This window comes from Heteronotia binoei, chromosome 21 (genome assembly GCF_032191835.1).
Source record: "Heteronotia binoei isolate CCM8104 ecotype False Entrance Well chromosome 21, APGP_CSIRO_Hbin_v1, whole genome shotgun sequence".
NCBI lineage: Eukaryota > Metazoa > Chordata > Lepidosauria > Squamata > Gekkonidae > Heteronotia > Heteronotia binoei.
In genome coordinates this window covers 147836732-147852118 of record NC_083243.1, presented here as the reverse complement: position 1 = coordinate 147852118, position 15387 = coordinate 147836732, and the positions used below count along the sequence as shown (strand labels likewise).

Here is a 15387-nt window from a genome sequence, read left to right as displayed (position 1 = left end):
TTGCCTCATTTGAGGAGCCGGGTAGGAATTTTTTACGCTCCGGCTGTTTGGCTGTTGCTGGGGTGTGTTTTTTGCCTACTCTGCATAGCATTACAGTGGATTGTGGAATTGGCTTAGGGATAGTGCCGTTAAATAGGGGTCACTTTAGTTTGCAGGTTTTTGGGGTTTAGGACACTATGTGGCTAGGGGAGGACTGTGAAGCATCCCCCTTTTGGGGAATTTGGGGTCTGGCATGATCAACCTTGGGTTTGGAGACTCGGGTTTGGAGAATGCAGACTGTCCAGGAGGCTCGACTAGAGGGTGCCTTTCCGGAGAGACGTGCGTCTGGGTTTGGGCCCTCTGGTGTGGGTCTCCCTGCTGGGCCTGCCTGGAGGGAGCTAAGTTGCTCAGCTCTGGCTGGGGGGCTGGGTCTCTCACCCGTTAATGGCAGGGGAGCGGTCGCGGTGACCCCTAGCCCTGGCCAGGCTGCTGGTGGGGTGCCCTTGCTGTTTATTCTGTTAAGTTAATAAAGTGGCCCAATTTTATTCCAATGTATTGTGTCCGACTCTTTATTCCGACCTTGGGGGGCAAATGCCAGATCACATAACCACTCCTCATCTTCCAATTCTGCTTTGTCATCTCCCCTCTCCTTCAAAAACCTTATTTCATTCAGCAGATCACGAAATCTTTGCAGAAATTTGTGCCTATTTAGCCACCTTACATCTTTGTGCAAAATGATATCCGCTGCCCCTTCATCAAGAGAAAGATTCAAAAGCCATCTTTGAAGTGATCTTCCATGAACTGAATTTACAATTTTGAAAGTGATGTCCATGACAGTCTTTGTATTGAGTCTCTTGCTTGCCAAAACTTGCTGATGAATGATGCAGTGGTAAGAAAGGAAAACTGGAAAGTCATCATGCTGTCTAAATAGGCCTGTTAACCTCACCTGTCTTTGCTCTTGCTTCACCAGTAGTGATGGAAACAAGTTTATGCAATGGAAGATTACACTTTGTCACAAAAGAATGGAAAGAGCTGAACATTTCCTGACCAGCAGTTCTCCCTTTTAAAGAAATCATTCCAAGTAGTTCTTCTCTAACACTGAAGTCTTCAAAAACCATCCGGATAAATACTAGTAACTGGACTATGTCTCTTATGTCTGTAGACTCATCCAGTTGGAGTGAGAAAGCAACACAAACTGTAACATCCTCCAACAATTGTTCATTTGTGTCTTTTCTATTAGCCACATGACAGTGTTTCTTGACAATTGTACATCTTGAACAGCAGCTATGATCTTTTTAATTCTTAAATCCTTCAAAAAGATTGTCTACTGCTTCAAGAAAACAATCTTTTACAAATTCTCCTTCACTGAAAGATTTGCATTTCTTTGCAATCAGGTTGCTGACCTGGAAGGATGCCATGGTTGCATCATGAAAGTGGTAGGTTTTGCTCTTCTTTGGAACACTCATCTTTGTTATGCTGGGGTGGCTTGGGTGCTAAGTTAACATTGGCTGAATCTGGTCCAAAACTGTCACTGTCCCAAAGTATTAAAGATCAACAGGAACTGAAGACCTCTGGATGATGCCAAAACCCCACATGCAGTTCTAGAAGTAAAAATAAGAATTTATCATACTGGCGCAAATAATCAAATACCACCACACCAAACAATCATCAAAAAAGCCCAAACACCTGTCCAGCAAACCATGAGACCAAGTGGGGCTGGTGATTTACCACTGACCCCTCCACGATCTACTGGTAGATTGCGATCTACCTGTTGGACATACCTGGTCTACAGCCAAACACTGTGTTACAATCTTGTTGGCTATGACACTAGGGTTGCCAGCCCCCAGGCCCCCAGTGGGGGTTACCCCACTTTTAAAGGCTTTAAAACCCCACCCCCAAACAAGGACATTGCTGTGTGACATCTCCAATGCAATGGTTTTAGGGCAAACTTTATTGTTTTGAAGGCAAAAAACCATAAAGCTTTGCCCAAACACCACAGCATTGCATGCAATGTTGCTGATGCAATGATGTAGCCCAAACACCAGGGTGTTGCATGTGATGTCTTTTACACAGTGATGTCACTTGCGAGTGACATCATCACATCAGGGATGTCCCACACACCCCCAGAACACACCCCCAAATTCCCCTACCCCAATGGTGGGGCGATCTAGCACCCCTAGATCTTACCTGGAAGGTTTACAAAAAGCACTCCCCTATCAAAATCTGAAAAAAAAATGGTTTCTTTCCATAGCATCTAAAGGAATGGGCTCTGGTTTACAAAAACACATGCTGTAATAAATGTTGTTAGCCTTTACCACTGCTTTATTTTGATCTTATTTGTTCTGTTTTATTTAGAACTTAGTCCTCAAAACAAAAGAAGTGTCTAGTGAACATTTATTTCAGTATACACTTTTGTTAGTCAGAGCTAACTTTTATCAGATGCCTGATTCACAAAAGCTTATTCTGAAATAAACTTTGTTGATCCCTAAAGTACCACTGAACTTCTGTTTCATTTTGCTGTTACAGATTTAACATGGCTACCCATCTCAAATCACTCCTCAAAGGACCACTTGAAGCAGCTCTAAATATTTAAAAAATCCAAATCCAAATACCTTTATTGGCATGGAAATAAAAAGTACAGCATGGGAAATTTACAGAGTTTCAGTTATAAAAACCAGTCAAAAATCAAGAAAGAGAGCTGATTTTTTTTTCTCCCTGATTGTTATGGAAGCAAAGATACTTTAATAAGCAAAGGTACTTTGCTTATTAAAAGAAATCAACAAACATAGACAACTAAAAATGATAATGGAAAAAATTAAAACAATACTAAAAGCTTTTTTTTTTTTTTTTAGCAGGAACGCAGTTCCGGTTGGCTTGGCATCAGGGGGTGTGGCATAATATGCAAATAAGTTCCTGCTGGGCTTTTTCTACAAAAAAGCCCTGACTAAAAGCAACTGATGCACAAAGACAGTCAAAGCTCAAAAGAACCAGTCTTCATTAAAAATTACTTTAAAATGGCACAGAATAGAACAGCCAACATTCATCTAAAAGGTCATAAAAATCAGACACTTCAAATAGACTTCTAACGGAACCCACTACAAATAAAGTATTTAAAAATTCAGACTGTTACATCAACATTTTTTTAAAAAAAAAACCTTCATGATTTTTAATGGAACTGATACTAATTAAATAATTAAAATTTATTTTGCTCCCCATTGTACTTTTAAGAAATGTTCAGGTGCATTCAGACTACACTAATTCATTTTATATCTGGATTTTTATTGTGTAAGAATACCCAAAATCCAGGTGTAAAACACATTAGTTAGTGTAGTGTGAAATCACCCTAAGTATTGCTAATGGAAAGAAGACCAAAAAAATTTAAAGGATGTCACTTACCTTTAATTATCTCACCAAATACAAGATCTCATATTGCCCAAAACAACTCTGGTTCTTAGAAATGTTTACAGATTCTCTTTAAATAAATTTCTTCCCAGAATCTGAAGTTCCAAACTGCCTGATCTTGCAAAACTGCTCTGTCAGGAATCCTCTATTTTTATTTATAAATTTCATACAGAATTATAGATATTTGCCTTTAGTACATAATTGATTGATTTATTAATGTATACCTTACAAGTGTTAGCCTAAAAGATTCCTGAAAGAGCTCACAAATCAAAGATACAAAACAATAAGAACTAAAACACTTTTAAAAATAGCAGCCTAAAAATAATAAAAAACAAACATGTTACCTGCACATTAATTTTATTCAGGGCTTTATTTGTATCAGGAACTCCTTTGCATATTAGGCCACACCCTCCTAATGTAGCCAATCCTCCAACAGCTTACAAGGATCTTAGTACAGGGCCTACTGTAAGCTCCAGGAGGATTGGCTACTTTAGGGGTGTATGGCCTAATATGCAAAGGAGTTCCTACTACAAAAAACTCTGATTTTATTAACAACCTACCTTTCCCCCACAGAACTCAGAATAAAAAGCATTAACAGGAGATCTCCCATCAGGCAATGACGAGCCTAATACCTAGATCCAGGTGAGTAACCATGTTGGTATGAAACAACCCGTACCAGTCCTAGGGTGCATGGCACCCCAGGAAGGCTCCCTGTCCACCGCCACCCACTGCTGCCACCCCCGCTGCTGCCACCTCCCACCCTCCCTCCTCAGTGCTGCGCTTCATCATGCCCCCCCCCAATTGATCAGAGGAGCATGCCGTGATGAGAATCAGCCCTACCGGCTTTGAGGCGGCCGGCATCTGAGTGTTCTTTGAAGACAGTGCTGGAGGCAGGCCTGTAGCCATGTGGAGGGGGGGGCATAGCCTTTGACTAGTGTGGCCCCTCCTGGTGGCCCATGAACTCCCTGCCGAACTTGCAGCCCCCACTCCCCTCTGCGGGGTGCCTCCCCCTCCCTTTCTCCTTCCCACCCCATGAAGTACCGGCTCCTCTTGGGGCTCTTTCCAGCCCCCCCCCCCCCACATTTATCATGGGAAAAGTCATGCAGGGAGGCCGGTGCTCCTCTCCTGGCCCTCCAGCATTCTCCAGAGCTTTAGCACTGGGGCCGAGGAGATAGGAAGCACCAGCAAGCCCTGAAAGAGTGCCTGCCGCCACCTCTGCTTCCTCCCTACCTCCCTCCCATGCGATCTGGAGGAGGAGGTAGGGAGGAAACAGCGGAGGCGGCAAGTGCTCTTGGAGGGCTTGCTGGTGCTTCCTTTCACCACGGCCCAAGTGCTAAAGCTCCAGAGAGGCAACCTTGTGGGCAAGCTGGCCCTGGAAACAATAGAATAAAATTAGAGTCCAGCGGCATCTTTAAGACCAACAAAGACCTTTAAGACAACAAAATTTTATTCACATGAAAGCTCATACCTTGAATAAAACTTTGTTGTCTTAAAGGTGCCACGGGACTCTAACTTTAGACTGATACCTGCTTAGGTTCAGCAAGGTTGGTACATCACCTATCTTCAGACATGTCAAGAAACTGACCTGGGCTGGTGGTCATTTTATCTTTCATTGTTTTGTCTTATGTTGTATGTGCTAACGGCCCTTCAAAATGTCAAATGACAACACCCATAGTTAAGGATTTACTGAATTGTAACTAAAGTATTTAAGGCAATTTGGAACATCAGGTGTTAGCAGTTGTTTGTATATGTGCCTGTGAGTGACTAGTACCACCTGAGAATTGTCAAGTAAATTGGGTTTAATGGCAACCTACGTAGTGAATGATCTATAGAGCTTATTCCTAATGGATGGAGGAAATATAGTTTGAATAGAACTTTTTTGGTCTTAAATATATAAAAACAACTTTATGGCTATCATTAGGGTTTATAGAATCTTTCGGGATCAAGTGCCGTGATCTACTGGAGAAAGTTTTCCTTCCAGACGTTTCGTTCTCAGCTGCGGAGAACATCCTCAGTGGCGTTGCAGCCGGAGCAGGCGCTCAGACCTTCTTGGCTGCTGTGCATTGAGTGGGGCCAGGGCTGCTGGAGAGCTGCTATTTGTAGGCTGGAGGGGGTGTGATGAAAGGGCAATTGGTTTGTGGATGAGCCCATTGTTTGGTGGGGCTTCCTGGAAGGGTAGTGATAAGGAAACTGGCTGTTGAATGTGACCATTGTTCCGTGTTAATTGCTGGGAGGGTTGGAAGGGGTTTGAAGATAAGGAAGATGGTTGTTGACTGTGCTGATTGTTCTGTGGAATTTGCTGGTTGTTCTGAGACTTTCTGCAATTTATAGTCTGTAGGGTGTTTTGCAGAGCTGGGTACCAAGATTGGTGGATGAAAATGCCTTCTTCCTTTCTGTTAAAATTGTGCTGGTGTTTGTAAATCTCAATAGCTTCTCTGTTCAGGCGGGTATGATAATGTGAGACCTGAACAGAGAAGCTATTGAGCGGTAATAACGATAATAACTGTTTTAAGGAAGTATTTTCATGCAGATTAGATTATATTAGTATTGATACTTGTATTTCTCTTTTTCTATTTCCCTTTTCCCTGTTCCCTACACTTTTCTGGAAAACTAATAAAATTTTTCAAATGGGATTGGTAACCAATTAACATATGATAGCTAGGCTATTGTAACTGAGACCCAGGTTTAAGCAAATATAGAAATGCACAGAGGCAAGTCAAGAGAGATATGTATGAAGCTAGGCAGGACATAAAGTTATGCTGTGTGTGATGCCTGAAGATGCCTTGATGAAGACATCCTCAGAGTTTTTCAAAACTTCCACTCTGCTACACTGCTGCTGCTTGTCAAGCTTCTCCTGTTATTTTGAAGTTGTATGCTGTTAGAAGTAAGTTATTGGTAAGCAAGTTAGTTAGCTTTCTTTGTTATATAGTTTTGCTCTTCTGTACACCCTCATTAACCTACTTGAATTTTTGTTATCTTTGTAAATAAATTTCTATATTATTTTAAATTGGAGGGAGTTACTGGACTGAACCTAGGTGTTTAGTGCCATTTCACGCTACCAGAAAGAGAAACCTCTTGTTTTAATTGGCACTGTTATCTTTCCAAAAATGCTTGACCCAAACAGATATTGGTTCTAGATATCTTGACAAGAGCATACAGTCATATTGTTGAAGGTACCCTTGACTCCCACCTGGGACTGAACTGAGCATTGTGGGGGTGGGGACAGTGGCTGGTCACCTATTAGCTACTTGGTCAGGGTTGAAGAACAAAAACATGGTCCAGCAGAGGGAAGTAGGAAGGCAATTACAGGGTTAAACCAATGAAGGACGAGACTGAAATAGGAAAGTCTGATGCTGGCGCTACCAACCTTTACTCCAACTCTTGGAAGACAACCCACCCTCCTGTGAGAGCCGGGAAGCTGTAAAAGGACCCACCTCCTCTTTAAGCTGGCCTTTAAAAGTCAGGAAGAGGCCAAAAAGGACAAACTGATTTGGGTTACAGGCAGCAAAGGAGCCAACTGAGGGAAAGGAGGAGGATACAGGTGAATCTGGAATCCCCTCTCTTTCCACAGCTGAGGCCTTAAAAAGAGCTTGCAAGTGTTCTGTTGTACAGGACACCTGATAGATAGAAAGGAGCCTGAACACAGAACCTGACAAATATCACGATGCATTAGAACTATATCATGTAAAAAAGAATACAGATGCCACAATAACATTATGATTATTCTTTTTTCAATTCTTTATCATTGTATATGTGCGTATCATTCATCTAGATGGCAAATAAGGTACTGATGGAATGAAAACTGAAGCAAATTGTGCATGGTTAATTAAGACTTTTTTCAACGTAAACTGGAATTAAGGATGTAATGTACTGGGAGACGAGACGTGGTGAAGGCATAGGTCTTTATTGGCTGGTACATCACACGCAACGTCTAACACGCGGCCGGGTCCGCTAATATATACATGCCTCCCGGAACATCCCCTTCGCTGGCCAGCCCAATCCTGGCCAGTTAAACTTCCCGCCCTTGGTCAGGATTGGCGGTGGCTTTTCCCGCGCTGCGCACGGCGACCCGAGGGTGGCTCGGGTCGCGCGCCGCTTGCGCTGAGACCGATACACTACACTCCTCCCCTCCTAGTTTAAACTACATAGTCCTGTAGGTACGCTGGCGTCTTGCGTTCCCGTGTTGATCTCCTCGGGGTTGCCGTTGGTGCGGGGCCCGATCCCAACGTGGGTGGCGCCGTTTCTGGCTGTTGCCGGCCCGGGTCGGGTGCTGGCTCCGGTTCTGGGCCCGCGGCTGCGGGGGCCTCGTACGCGGGTAGCTCCTGTATTGGCGGGGCCCCTTCTGGCGGTTCCGTTGCTGGCGGTTCCCTACTCTCTGCCTCTTCTGCCTCCTCGGGTAGGGTGCGGCGGCGCAGCTGGTCGATGTGCCGTCTCAGCACCTGGCCTCCGGCGGTGGTTACCTCGTATGACCGGGAGCCTGTCACCCTCAGAACCCTTCCCGCCAACCACTCGGGGCCGCTTGCGAAGTTTTTCGCATACACGGGGTCGCCCGGAAAGAATCCTCTCACTGCTTCCCGGACCTCGGGGGACCCGCGGACATCCGGCGCCCGGTCCGGGTGTAACCTATCTAGACGAGTGGTCAGTTTCCTCCCCATGAGCAGTTCTGCGGGGCTGAAACTGGTTACAGGGTTTGGGGTGATCCTGTTGTGGAACAGGAATGCTGAGAGGCGGTGGTCCCAATCCCCCTGTACTATACGGCCGAGGGCCTCTTTGGTGGTCCGCACCATGCGCTCCGCCTGGCCGTTGGTGGCTGGGTGGAATGGGGCGGACCTTATGTGCCTTATGAGGTACCGGTCGGTGAACTCCCGGAATTCCCGGGAGGTGAATGCCGTGCCGTTGTCCGTCACCAGGGTGTCAGGGATCCCGTGTGTGCAGAGGACCCTTCTGAGCGCCCTGACTGCTGCTGCGGTGGAGGTCGAGGCCACCGGGATTACCTCTAGCCATTTTGTATATGCGTCCACAAGTATAAAGAAGATCTGGCCCTGATACGGCCCCGCGAAATCCACATGGAGGCGGGACCACGGCCGCCAGTTCGACTCCCACCTGTGGACCGGGGCGGACGGCGGATTGGGTCTGGACTCCTGGCATGGTTGGCACCTTCTTACCCACCCCTCTATTTCGTCATCCATGCCCGGCCACCACACGTAGCTCCGGGCCAGGGCTTTCATTCTCACGATGCCCGGGTGGGTCTCGTGGAGATCCTCCAATACCTGTCTGCGCAGGGGGGGGGACCACCACCCGGCTCCCCCAGAGTATGCACCCCTTGTGTGTCGATAGCTCGTCCTTCCTGGACGCGAACGGCCGAAATGCTTCTTCCACCTTGCCCGAGGGCCACCCCCTTCCCACCCAGTCCCTGACCCGTGCGAGGATGCGGTCTCTCCCAGTCGCCCGAGCCACCTCATCCGCGTGCAGTGGGCGCTCGGGGAGCGACTCAATGAGCATCACCCCATGTGCCGGGGCGGGATCTGGGTCCGTTGTGGGTAGCGGCAGGCGGCTGAGGGCATCTGCGTGACCCATTGCTTTACCGGGGCGGTGTATCAGTGCGTAAGTGTATGAATTCAGGAACTGGTTCCACCTTAAAACCCTCTGCGACAGAATCTGGGGGGTCTGACGATCGGGGGCTAGGAGGCCGAGGAGCGGCTTGTGGTCAGTGGCGATGGTGAAACGCCTACCGTAGAGGTAGTCGTTGAACTTTTGCACCCCCGCCACGATCGCCAGGGCCTCCTTATCGATCTGGGCGTAGTTCCGCTCGGCAGGGGACAGAGTCCGGGAGTAGTAAGCGATCGGCGCCTCTCTCCCGTCCGGGAGTTGGTGCCCTAAGACCGCTCCTACTCCGTAGGGGGAGGCGTCGCAAGCCAGGATCAGGGGTAGGTTTTCATCGTAGTGATGCAGTACCGCGTTAGAGACCAAGAGGTCTTTCACTGCCTGGAACGCCGCGGCTTGGCGTTTACCCCAGACCCACGCGGCCTGTTTATCTAACAAGCGGTGCAAAGGTTCCGCCACGGCGGCTTTGTGTGGCAGGAATGCATGATAAAAGTTCAATAATCCTAAAAAACTCTGTAGTTCTGCCTTGCATTTGGGGGCAGGGGCCTGGACTATGGCCCTGGTCTTGTCCGCCGTCGGGTGAATTCCAGCCGCGTCCACGGCGAACCCCAGGAACTCCACTCGCGGAACACCCAACAAACATTTCTCCTTTTTGACTCTCAGCCCCGCCGCTTGGAACCGTCTGAGGACCTCTCGCAGGCGGCAGCTGAACTCTCCTTCGGTGGGGGCGGCGATTAAAACGTCGTCAAAGAAGGGTTGAACTCCGGGAATCCCTTTCAAGAGAGAGTCCATTATACTCTGGAATATTCCCGGAGCTACACTGACCCCGAACTGCAGCCGTTTAACCCTGAACGCGCCCCTGTGGGTCACGATCGTCTGCGCCTCCGCTGTCTTAGCGTCGACCGGCAGTTGCTGGTATGCTTGTGCTAAGTCCAGCTTTCCAAAAACCCTCGCCCCGGCTAGTGCTGCTAGGACGTGGCTAACCACCGGGACTGGGTAGGGGTTGTCTTGCAGCGCCTTATTGATCGTGCACTTGTAGTCAGCGCAGATCCTAACCTCCCCGTTGGGTTTGACTGGCGTTACTATGGGGGTCTCCCATTCCGCATATGTTACAGGTTCTAGGACGCCCTGGGCTGTTAGGCGGTCCAGTTCTGCCTCTATTTTAGGCTTAAGGGCGAACGGGACGCGCCTCGCTTTAAGCCTTATGGGCCTGACCGTTGGGTCTATCGGTAAAGTGATGGGCGGACCCTTGTAGCTCCCCAAGGACCCGTCGAAGACCTCGGGGAACTCCCGGCAGACCCCGTCGAAATTGCTGGCCTGCAAGTGGTCCACCCCCACCAGCTGGATCCCCAGTGGATTGAACCACGCCAACCCGAGAAGTGTGGTCAGTTGGCGCTTGACCACTAGGATGTCTAGGGGCCCCCTAAAACCCCCTCTTTCTACATGCACCCGGGCCCACCCCACGATGTGTACTGGGTTCTTCTGAAAGTCCCTCAGTACGAAGTCCGCTGGCCTCGTTTGGATGCGGCGGCGGGGACATAGTTTCTTGAGGGTTTCCTCCGAAATGATAGAGATGGAGGAACCCGAGTCTACTTCCATGATGCAGGGGGCGCCCTCGATTAGGACCGACATTTTGACCTTGTCTGGGGCCGAGAGGGGCAAGTTCAATACCTGCAGACTGGTGGATGCCGTCGTGTGTGTGTCCAGGGAGTCGTGATGCGCTGACGGTTGGCGGCGGCTGTTCTTGGCCCGGCAAGCCCGGGCGATGTGGCCTGTCTTTCCGCAGCTGCGGCAGTCCAGGTTGCGGTACGGGCAGTCCCGTCGCTCGTGGGGGTCGCCGCAGCTGGCGCACCTGGAACCAGTGGTGGCGGTGGCCCTCTCCGTCGCTCGTTGTCTCGCGGGGGCCCGTGTGTCCGTTCTCTGAGGCCTCCGGAGCTGAAACGCTTCTTCCTCTGCTCGGTCTTCCAGCTCTGTTTCTCCTTGGTGGACTGCTTCGCCGCGTGGCTGGCCGAACGCCTTGGTGGCCCTCTCGAACGCCGTCGCCTCGTTGAAGGCTTGTTGTAGCGTGAGCTCCTCCTTAGCGAAGAGCTTCTGCTGCAGTCGTTCGTCTCGGAGGCCCCAGACGAAACGGTCCCTCAGGGCTTCGTCCCTTTTGTCAAAATTGCAGTTCCCGGCGATCTGCCGAAGGGCCGCCAGGTAGACCGCCGCTGTCTCCCCCGACTTTTGGTCCCTCTTGTGGAAGAGGAATCGGCGGGCGACGATGGACGGTTGGGGCGAAAAGTGGCCCGTGAGGAGTCTCACGACTTCCCGGTAGGTCCTCTCGGTCAGCTTAGCTGGAGCGGAGAGGCCTCTTGCGATCTCGAAAGTTTCTTCTCCACAGACGCTCAGCAGGACGTCTCTCTTCCTGTCGTCATCTTCGATCAGGTTCGCCCGCAGGTAGCACTCGACCCTTTCTGTGTAGGTCTCCCATCTCTCGGGGTGCTCCGGGTTGAATTCCGCAAGATGGCCCGTCGTTGCCGTAGAGCTCGCCATGGTGGCGGCGGGCTGTGCGATCCTGCGGTCTCACGCCTTCCTCGTCTCCGGCCCGGTCAGGTTCCCCTCGGGGCGGCCGGACCTATCTAGATCCCATCCTCGTCGCCAGTGTAATGTACTGGGAGACGAGACGTGGTGAAGGCATAGGTCTTTATTGGCTGGTACATCACACGCAACGTCTAACACGCGGCCGGGTCCGCTAATATATACATGCCTCCCGGAACATCCCCTTCGCTGGCCAGCCCAATCCTGGCCAGTTAAACTTCCCGCCCTTGGTCAGGATTGGCGGTGGCTTTTCCCGCGTTAAGATACAGTAAATTCCGGAACAATAAAAGGAAAGGAATGGGAGAAATCCATTCATTCCTACAGTGGTTCCTCCACATATTACAAAAGAGAAAACTATGGCCATTTTATTGAACATATTGTAGTCCGTATTAAAAAGACAATCATAGTATAGCAAAATATATTTGGCTGCCATGCTAGAATCCAAGCTCTCTGATTTTATAATTCTTGCTAAAATCTACTTAACACTATCTGTCAACTACTGATGTAATGTGGATATGCAGCTTATAGATAAATGGAAAACTATTTTTTCCAGAGCTGTTTTTGTAGCAGGAGCTCCTTTGCAAATTAGGCCAAACCCTGATGTAGCTAATCCTCCTGGAGCTTACCAGTAGGCCCTGTACTAAGAGTCCTGTAAACTCTTGGAGAATTGGCTACATCAGGGATGTATGGCCTAATATGCAAAGGAGTTCCTGCTATTAAAAAAGCCCTGATTTTTTTTCCATGACCCCTGAACAGAAGGCAAAAAAGTAAGATAATGTGTAAACTCCCTAACTTGAAAAGTATGGTTCTCAGTGTTTCATCACTAGCATCAATAGCTACAGAGGAGTGCACAAGTGACAACAATGAATCACAAAAGCTTTGAAAAAATCTTATTCACTCATCAAACCATAAAAAAACCCTCTAACCTCCATATCACAGAAGTTCCTATGGAAACTAAAGTATTAATATGCCTTGCCCTGCTGATAAAGAAGGTCTTACAAATTCCTTCATTTCAAATTTCTTTACCAAAAGCATAGCAGAAAACAAACTGAAGATCTACTTATCAACTCCTACTACAACTAAACGCTAGAAAATCTTGTTTGACAATTGGCTTATAGTTTTCATTTTTGCTGTAGATGTTCTATCATTCTCTGCTTCTGTTCTGGGCACTGGATTACAAGGCATGTCATTGTGAAGCTGAAATGAAATCATTTATCATTAAGTTGAAGAGGCACATTATTCTATCTTACAAGTTGTGCTTCATGAAATACTAAGGATGAGGGTCATGATTCAGTGACTGGTAAAAGTGTTCATTTCCAGAGTAAAAAAATATACTTCTGAGAGAAGAAATGGGCACTATGAGGAGTCAAAAAACACTGGAATTGTCATGCTTACTCAAAGAGTTTGTCAGATCTACCTCTGAGAGTTAAAATTAGCTTGTACATATATTGACAAAAATCTCTTTCTGCTGTTGAACTGCAACTCAACCCCTTATATATCACTGTATCACCTCATACTGTGCTATTCTAAAGGGACATCAGGGAAAATCTGCTTAGATCTCTCCATGTTTCAGTGTATTTTAGTTTTGTGGAGTATACATATTTCAGAACAGGTCATATACATTCAGAAATAATCACTTCATATATTCCTGGTCATGCTATTTACTTTCCTCGTGTAAATGGTAACTACTTCAAGATTATTATTGAACAAGTTATTATCATTCTAATGAAATGATGTAAATAATGAAGCGTTTGGTGTGCAAAAACAGAATTCATCATTGTCACCATCATGAAAAATTCTACTCTTGCTGACTTATAATTTATGATCACATGTTAACTTGGAGCATCTTGAGGGCTCAGTTATGCTCTCACCAGAGTGTACAAGCACTGAAGAAACTTCTGCTTGCTCTCATGTGTAGGTAACATGAACTACCATTTGTAAAGTATGTCATTATTAGTATACAGGTATTCCAGGTGGGCCAATCTAAAAAGACAGACATCCATCTAAAGTGACCTGTGAGTTACGTAACAGTATTAGGGAGCACCAAAAAATGAATACACCCACACACACAAGACACTTGGAAGAGGTCCTTCCCAACAGGAACACAAAAGTAGTTAGTAGCTCACAAAAAGTATAGCTCATGTCCATTAAAACAATCTGCTTATTCCACATAGTTTACAAACTGTACTTCTCCCTCACACATACACCAGACAAAATAGAAAGACACACTGAACATTCTATGAACATAGAACATTCAATTGGTGAAATATTTTGCAATAATTCTACTTGGGATACATGCTAGGGTTCCCAACCTTCAAGTGTGGGCTACAGATCTCCTGGAATAACAACTTATCTCCAGACAACAGAGATCCATTCCCTGGAGAAAATGGCTGCTTTGGATGGTAGCCTCCAGCGGTCATTTTGTAGAAAAATAGGTTGTGGAGCTCATCCAGGGATTGTTATGCAGCTGCAATACTATTCAATGGACAAGGAGGTGGAACTCTCAGAAAGGTTCAGGAGCTGTGCTCCCGTGAGCTCCCACTGAATCTGAGGCCTGGTAGTCTCTATGGCACTATACCCCCGTTGAGGTCCTTGTCCTCCCCAAGCTCCACAACCAAATCTCCAGGAATTTCCCAACCAACAGTTAGCTACTCTAGGTCATGACCATTTTTAAAGAGCTTTCTATTGGTTCCTATGTCCTGTGTTGTATTATTAATATGGTAGCAAGCAAACTAATAAGAATACAACATTTGTTCTGCAGAAACAGAGTTCTGAAATTAACTGAAGTAATACCTTTTCCAGTTGTTGGATTCCTTCTTCCACACAGCATATAGATGCCAACGTCCTTAGCACCTGGGGGTAAAGGCACTTGAAGCAATCCTGGCGGCATATCTTAAAAAGAGCAACAATGCCACCCTCCTGTAGAAAAAGTTCCATGGAAGGGGAAAACACAAGATAAATTATATTTTCCTTCAGTGTGGTATTGGGTATTCATTGCTGGTTTAAGTTTTATTTATGATCACTGCACTTTTAGTAAACTCTTCTAAGCACTTTTCACCTTAACAGCAAATCAAGTTTATTGGGGTTTTTTAAACTGAGTGTTAGAGATGAGACCAAATTTTGCACAATTTTTTTTTCAATTTGACTATGTACATTTTCATTTCATTTCTCCTTGTGAAAAATTAAGTCATTTCCCACATCACTTTCAGTTTACTTTTAAAATACAATCTGTGCATACAAAAGGTGGTACTCACTACAGATTAAAACGCCCATAATTAAACTATGACTGATTCCTCACTAGCAGTTGCTCTGCCCCCAGGCTGCTGCTTTTCCCGGCTCAAGTGATCAATTCCCCACCAGTTGCTGCATGGGTGCATTTTGTTCTGCAGCTCTCTCAAATTTCACTTGAAACTTCTAGACCCCCCCCCAAAAAAAGAGCAGGAAGCCGCAAGGGAAATTGGAGAGAGCTGCAAATCACAGTTTGCCTGCGGAACAACTGGTAGGGAATTAATTGTTTGAGCTGAAGGAAGCAGAAGCCCAGAGGCGGAACAACTGTTAATGAGGAATCAGTTTATATGTTTTGTGGAACATTAAAGGTGAACAGCTTTACTGGACAATAAGCATTTGTGGGCTACAGGCTACTTCATCAGGAACGTGCCAGTTATCTCTGTTGGGAGGTTTTAGTTAAACATACATGCAACTCTTATGTCTGCCTAACTCTGCTTAAAATATGGTAATCAATAATTCAAAAAAAAAAAGTACAGTAGCACGTTAAAGCAGTCCCCCCCCCTCCAACTTTTAAAACTATGGAATTCTGACACATGC

The 15387-nt window shown here is 46.7% G+C and overlaps 1 protein-coding gene across 2 annotated transcripts in view; it reads right to left on the bottom strand.

Annotated features, from left to right (window-relative positions):
- INSC (INSC spindle orientation adaptor protein) overlaps nucleotides 1-15387 on the bottom strand; it is a 340369-nt gene that overhangs the window by 100643 nt on the left and 224339 nt on the right. For both annotated transcript variants that reach the window (XM_060262945.1, XM_060262946.1), the window contains exon 7: nucleotides 14356-14481. In XM_060262945.1, the coding sequence (XP_060118928.1) occupies nucleotides 14356-14481 (126 nt within the window). The remainder of the gene's footprint in view (nucleotides 1-14355; nucleotides 14482-15387) is intronic.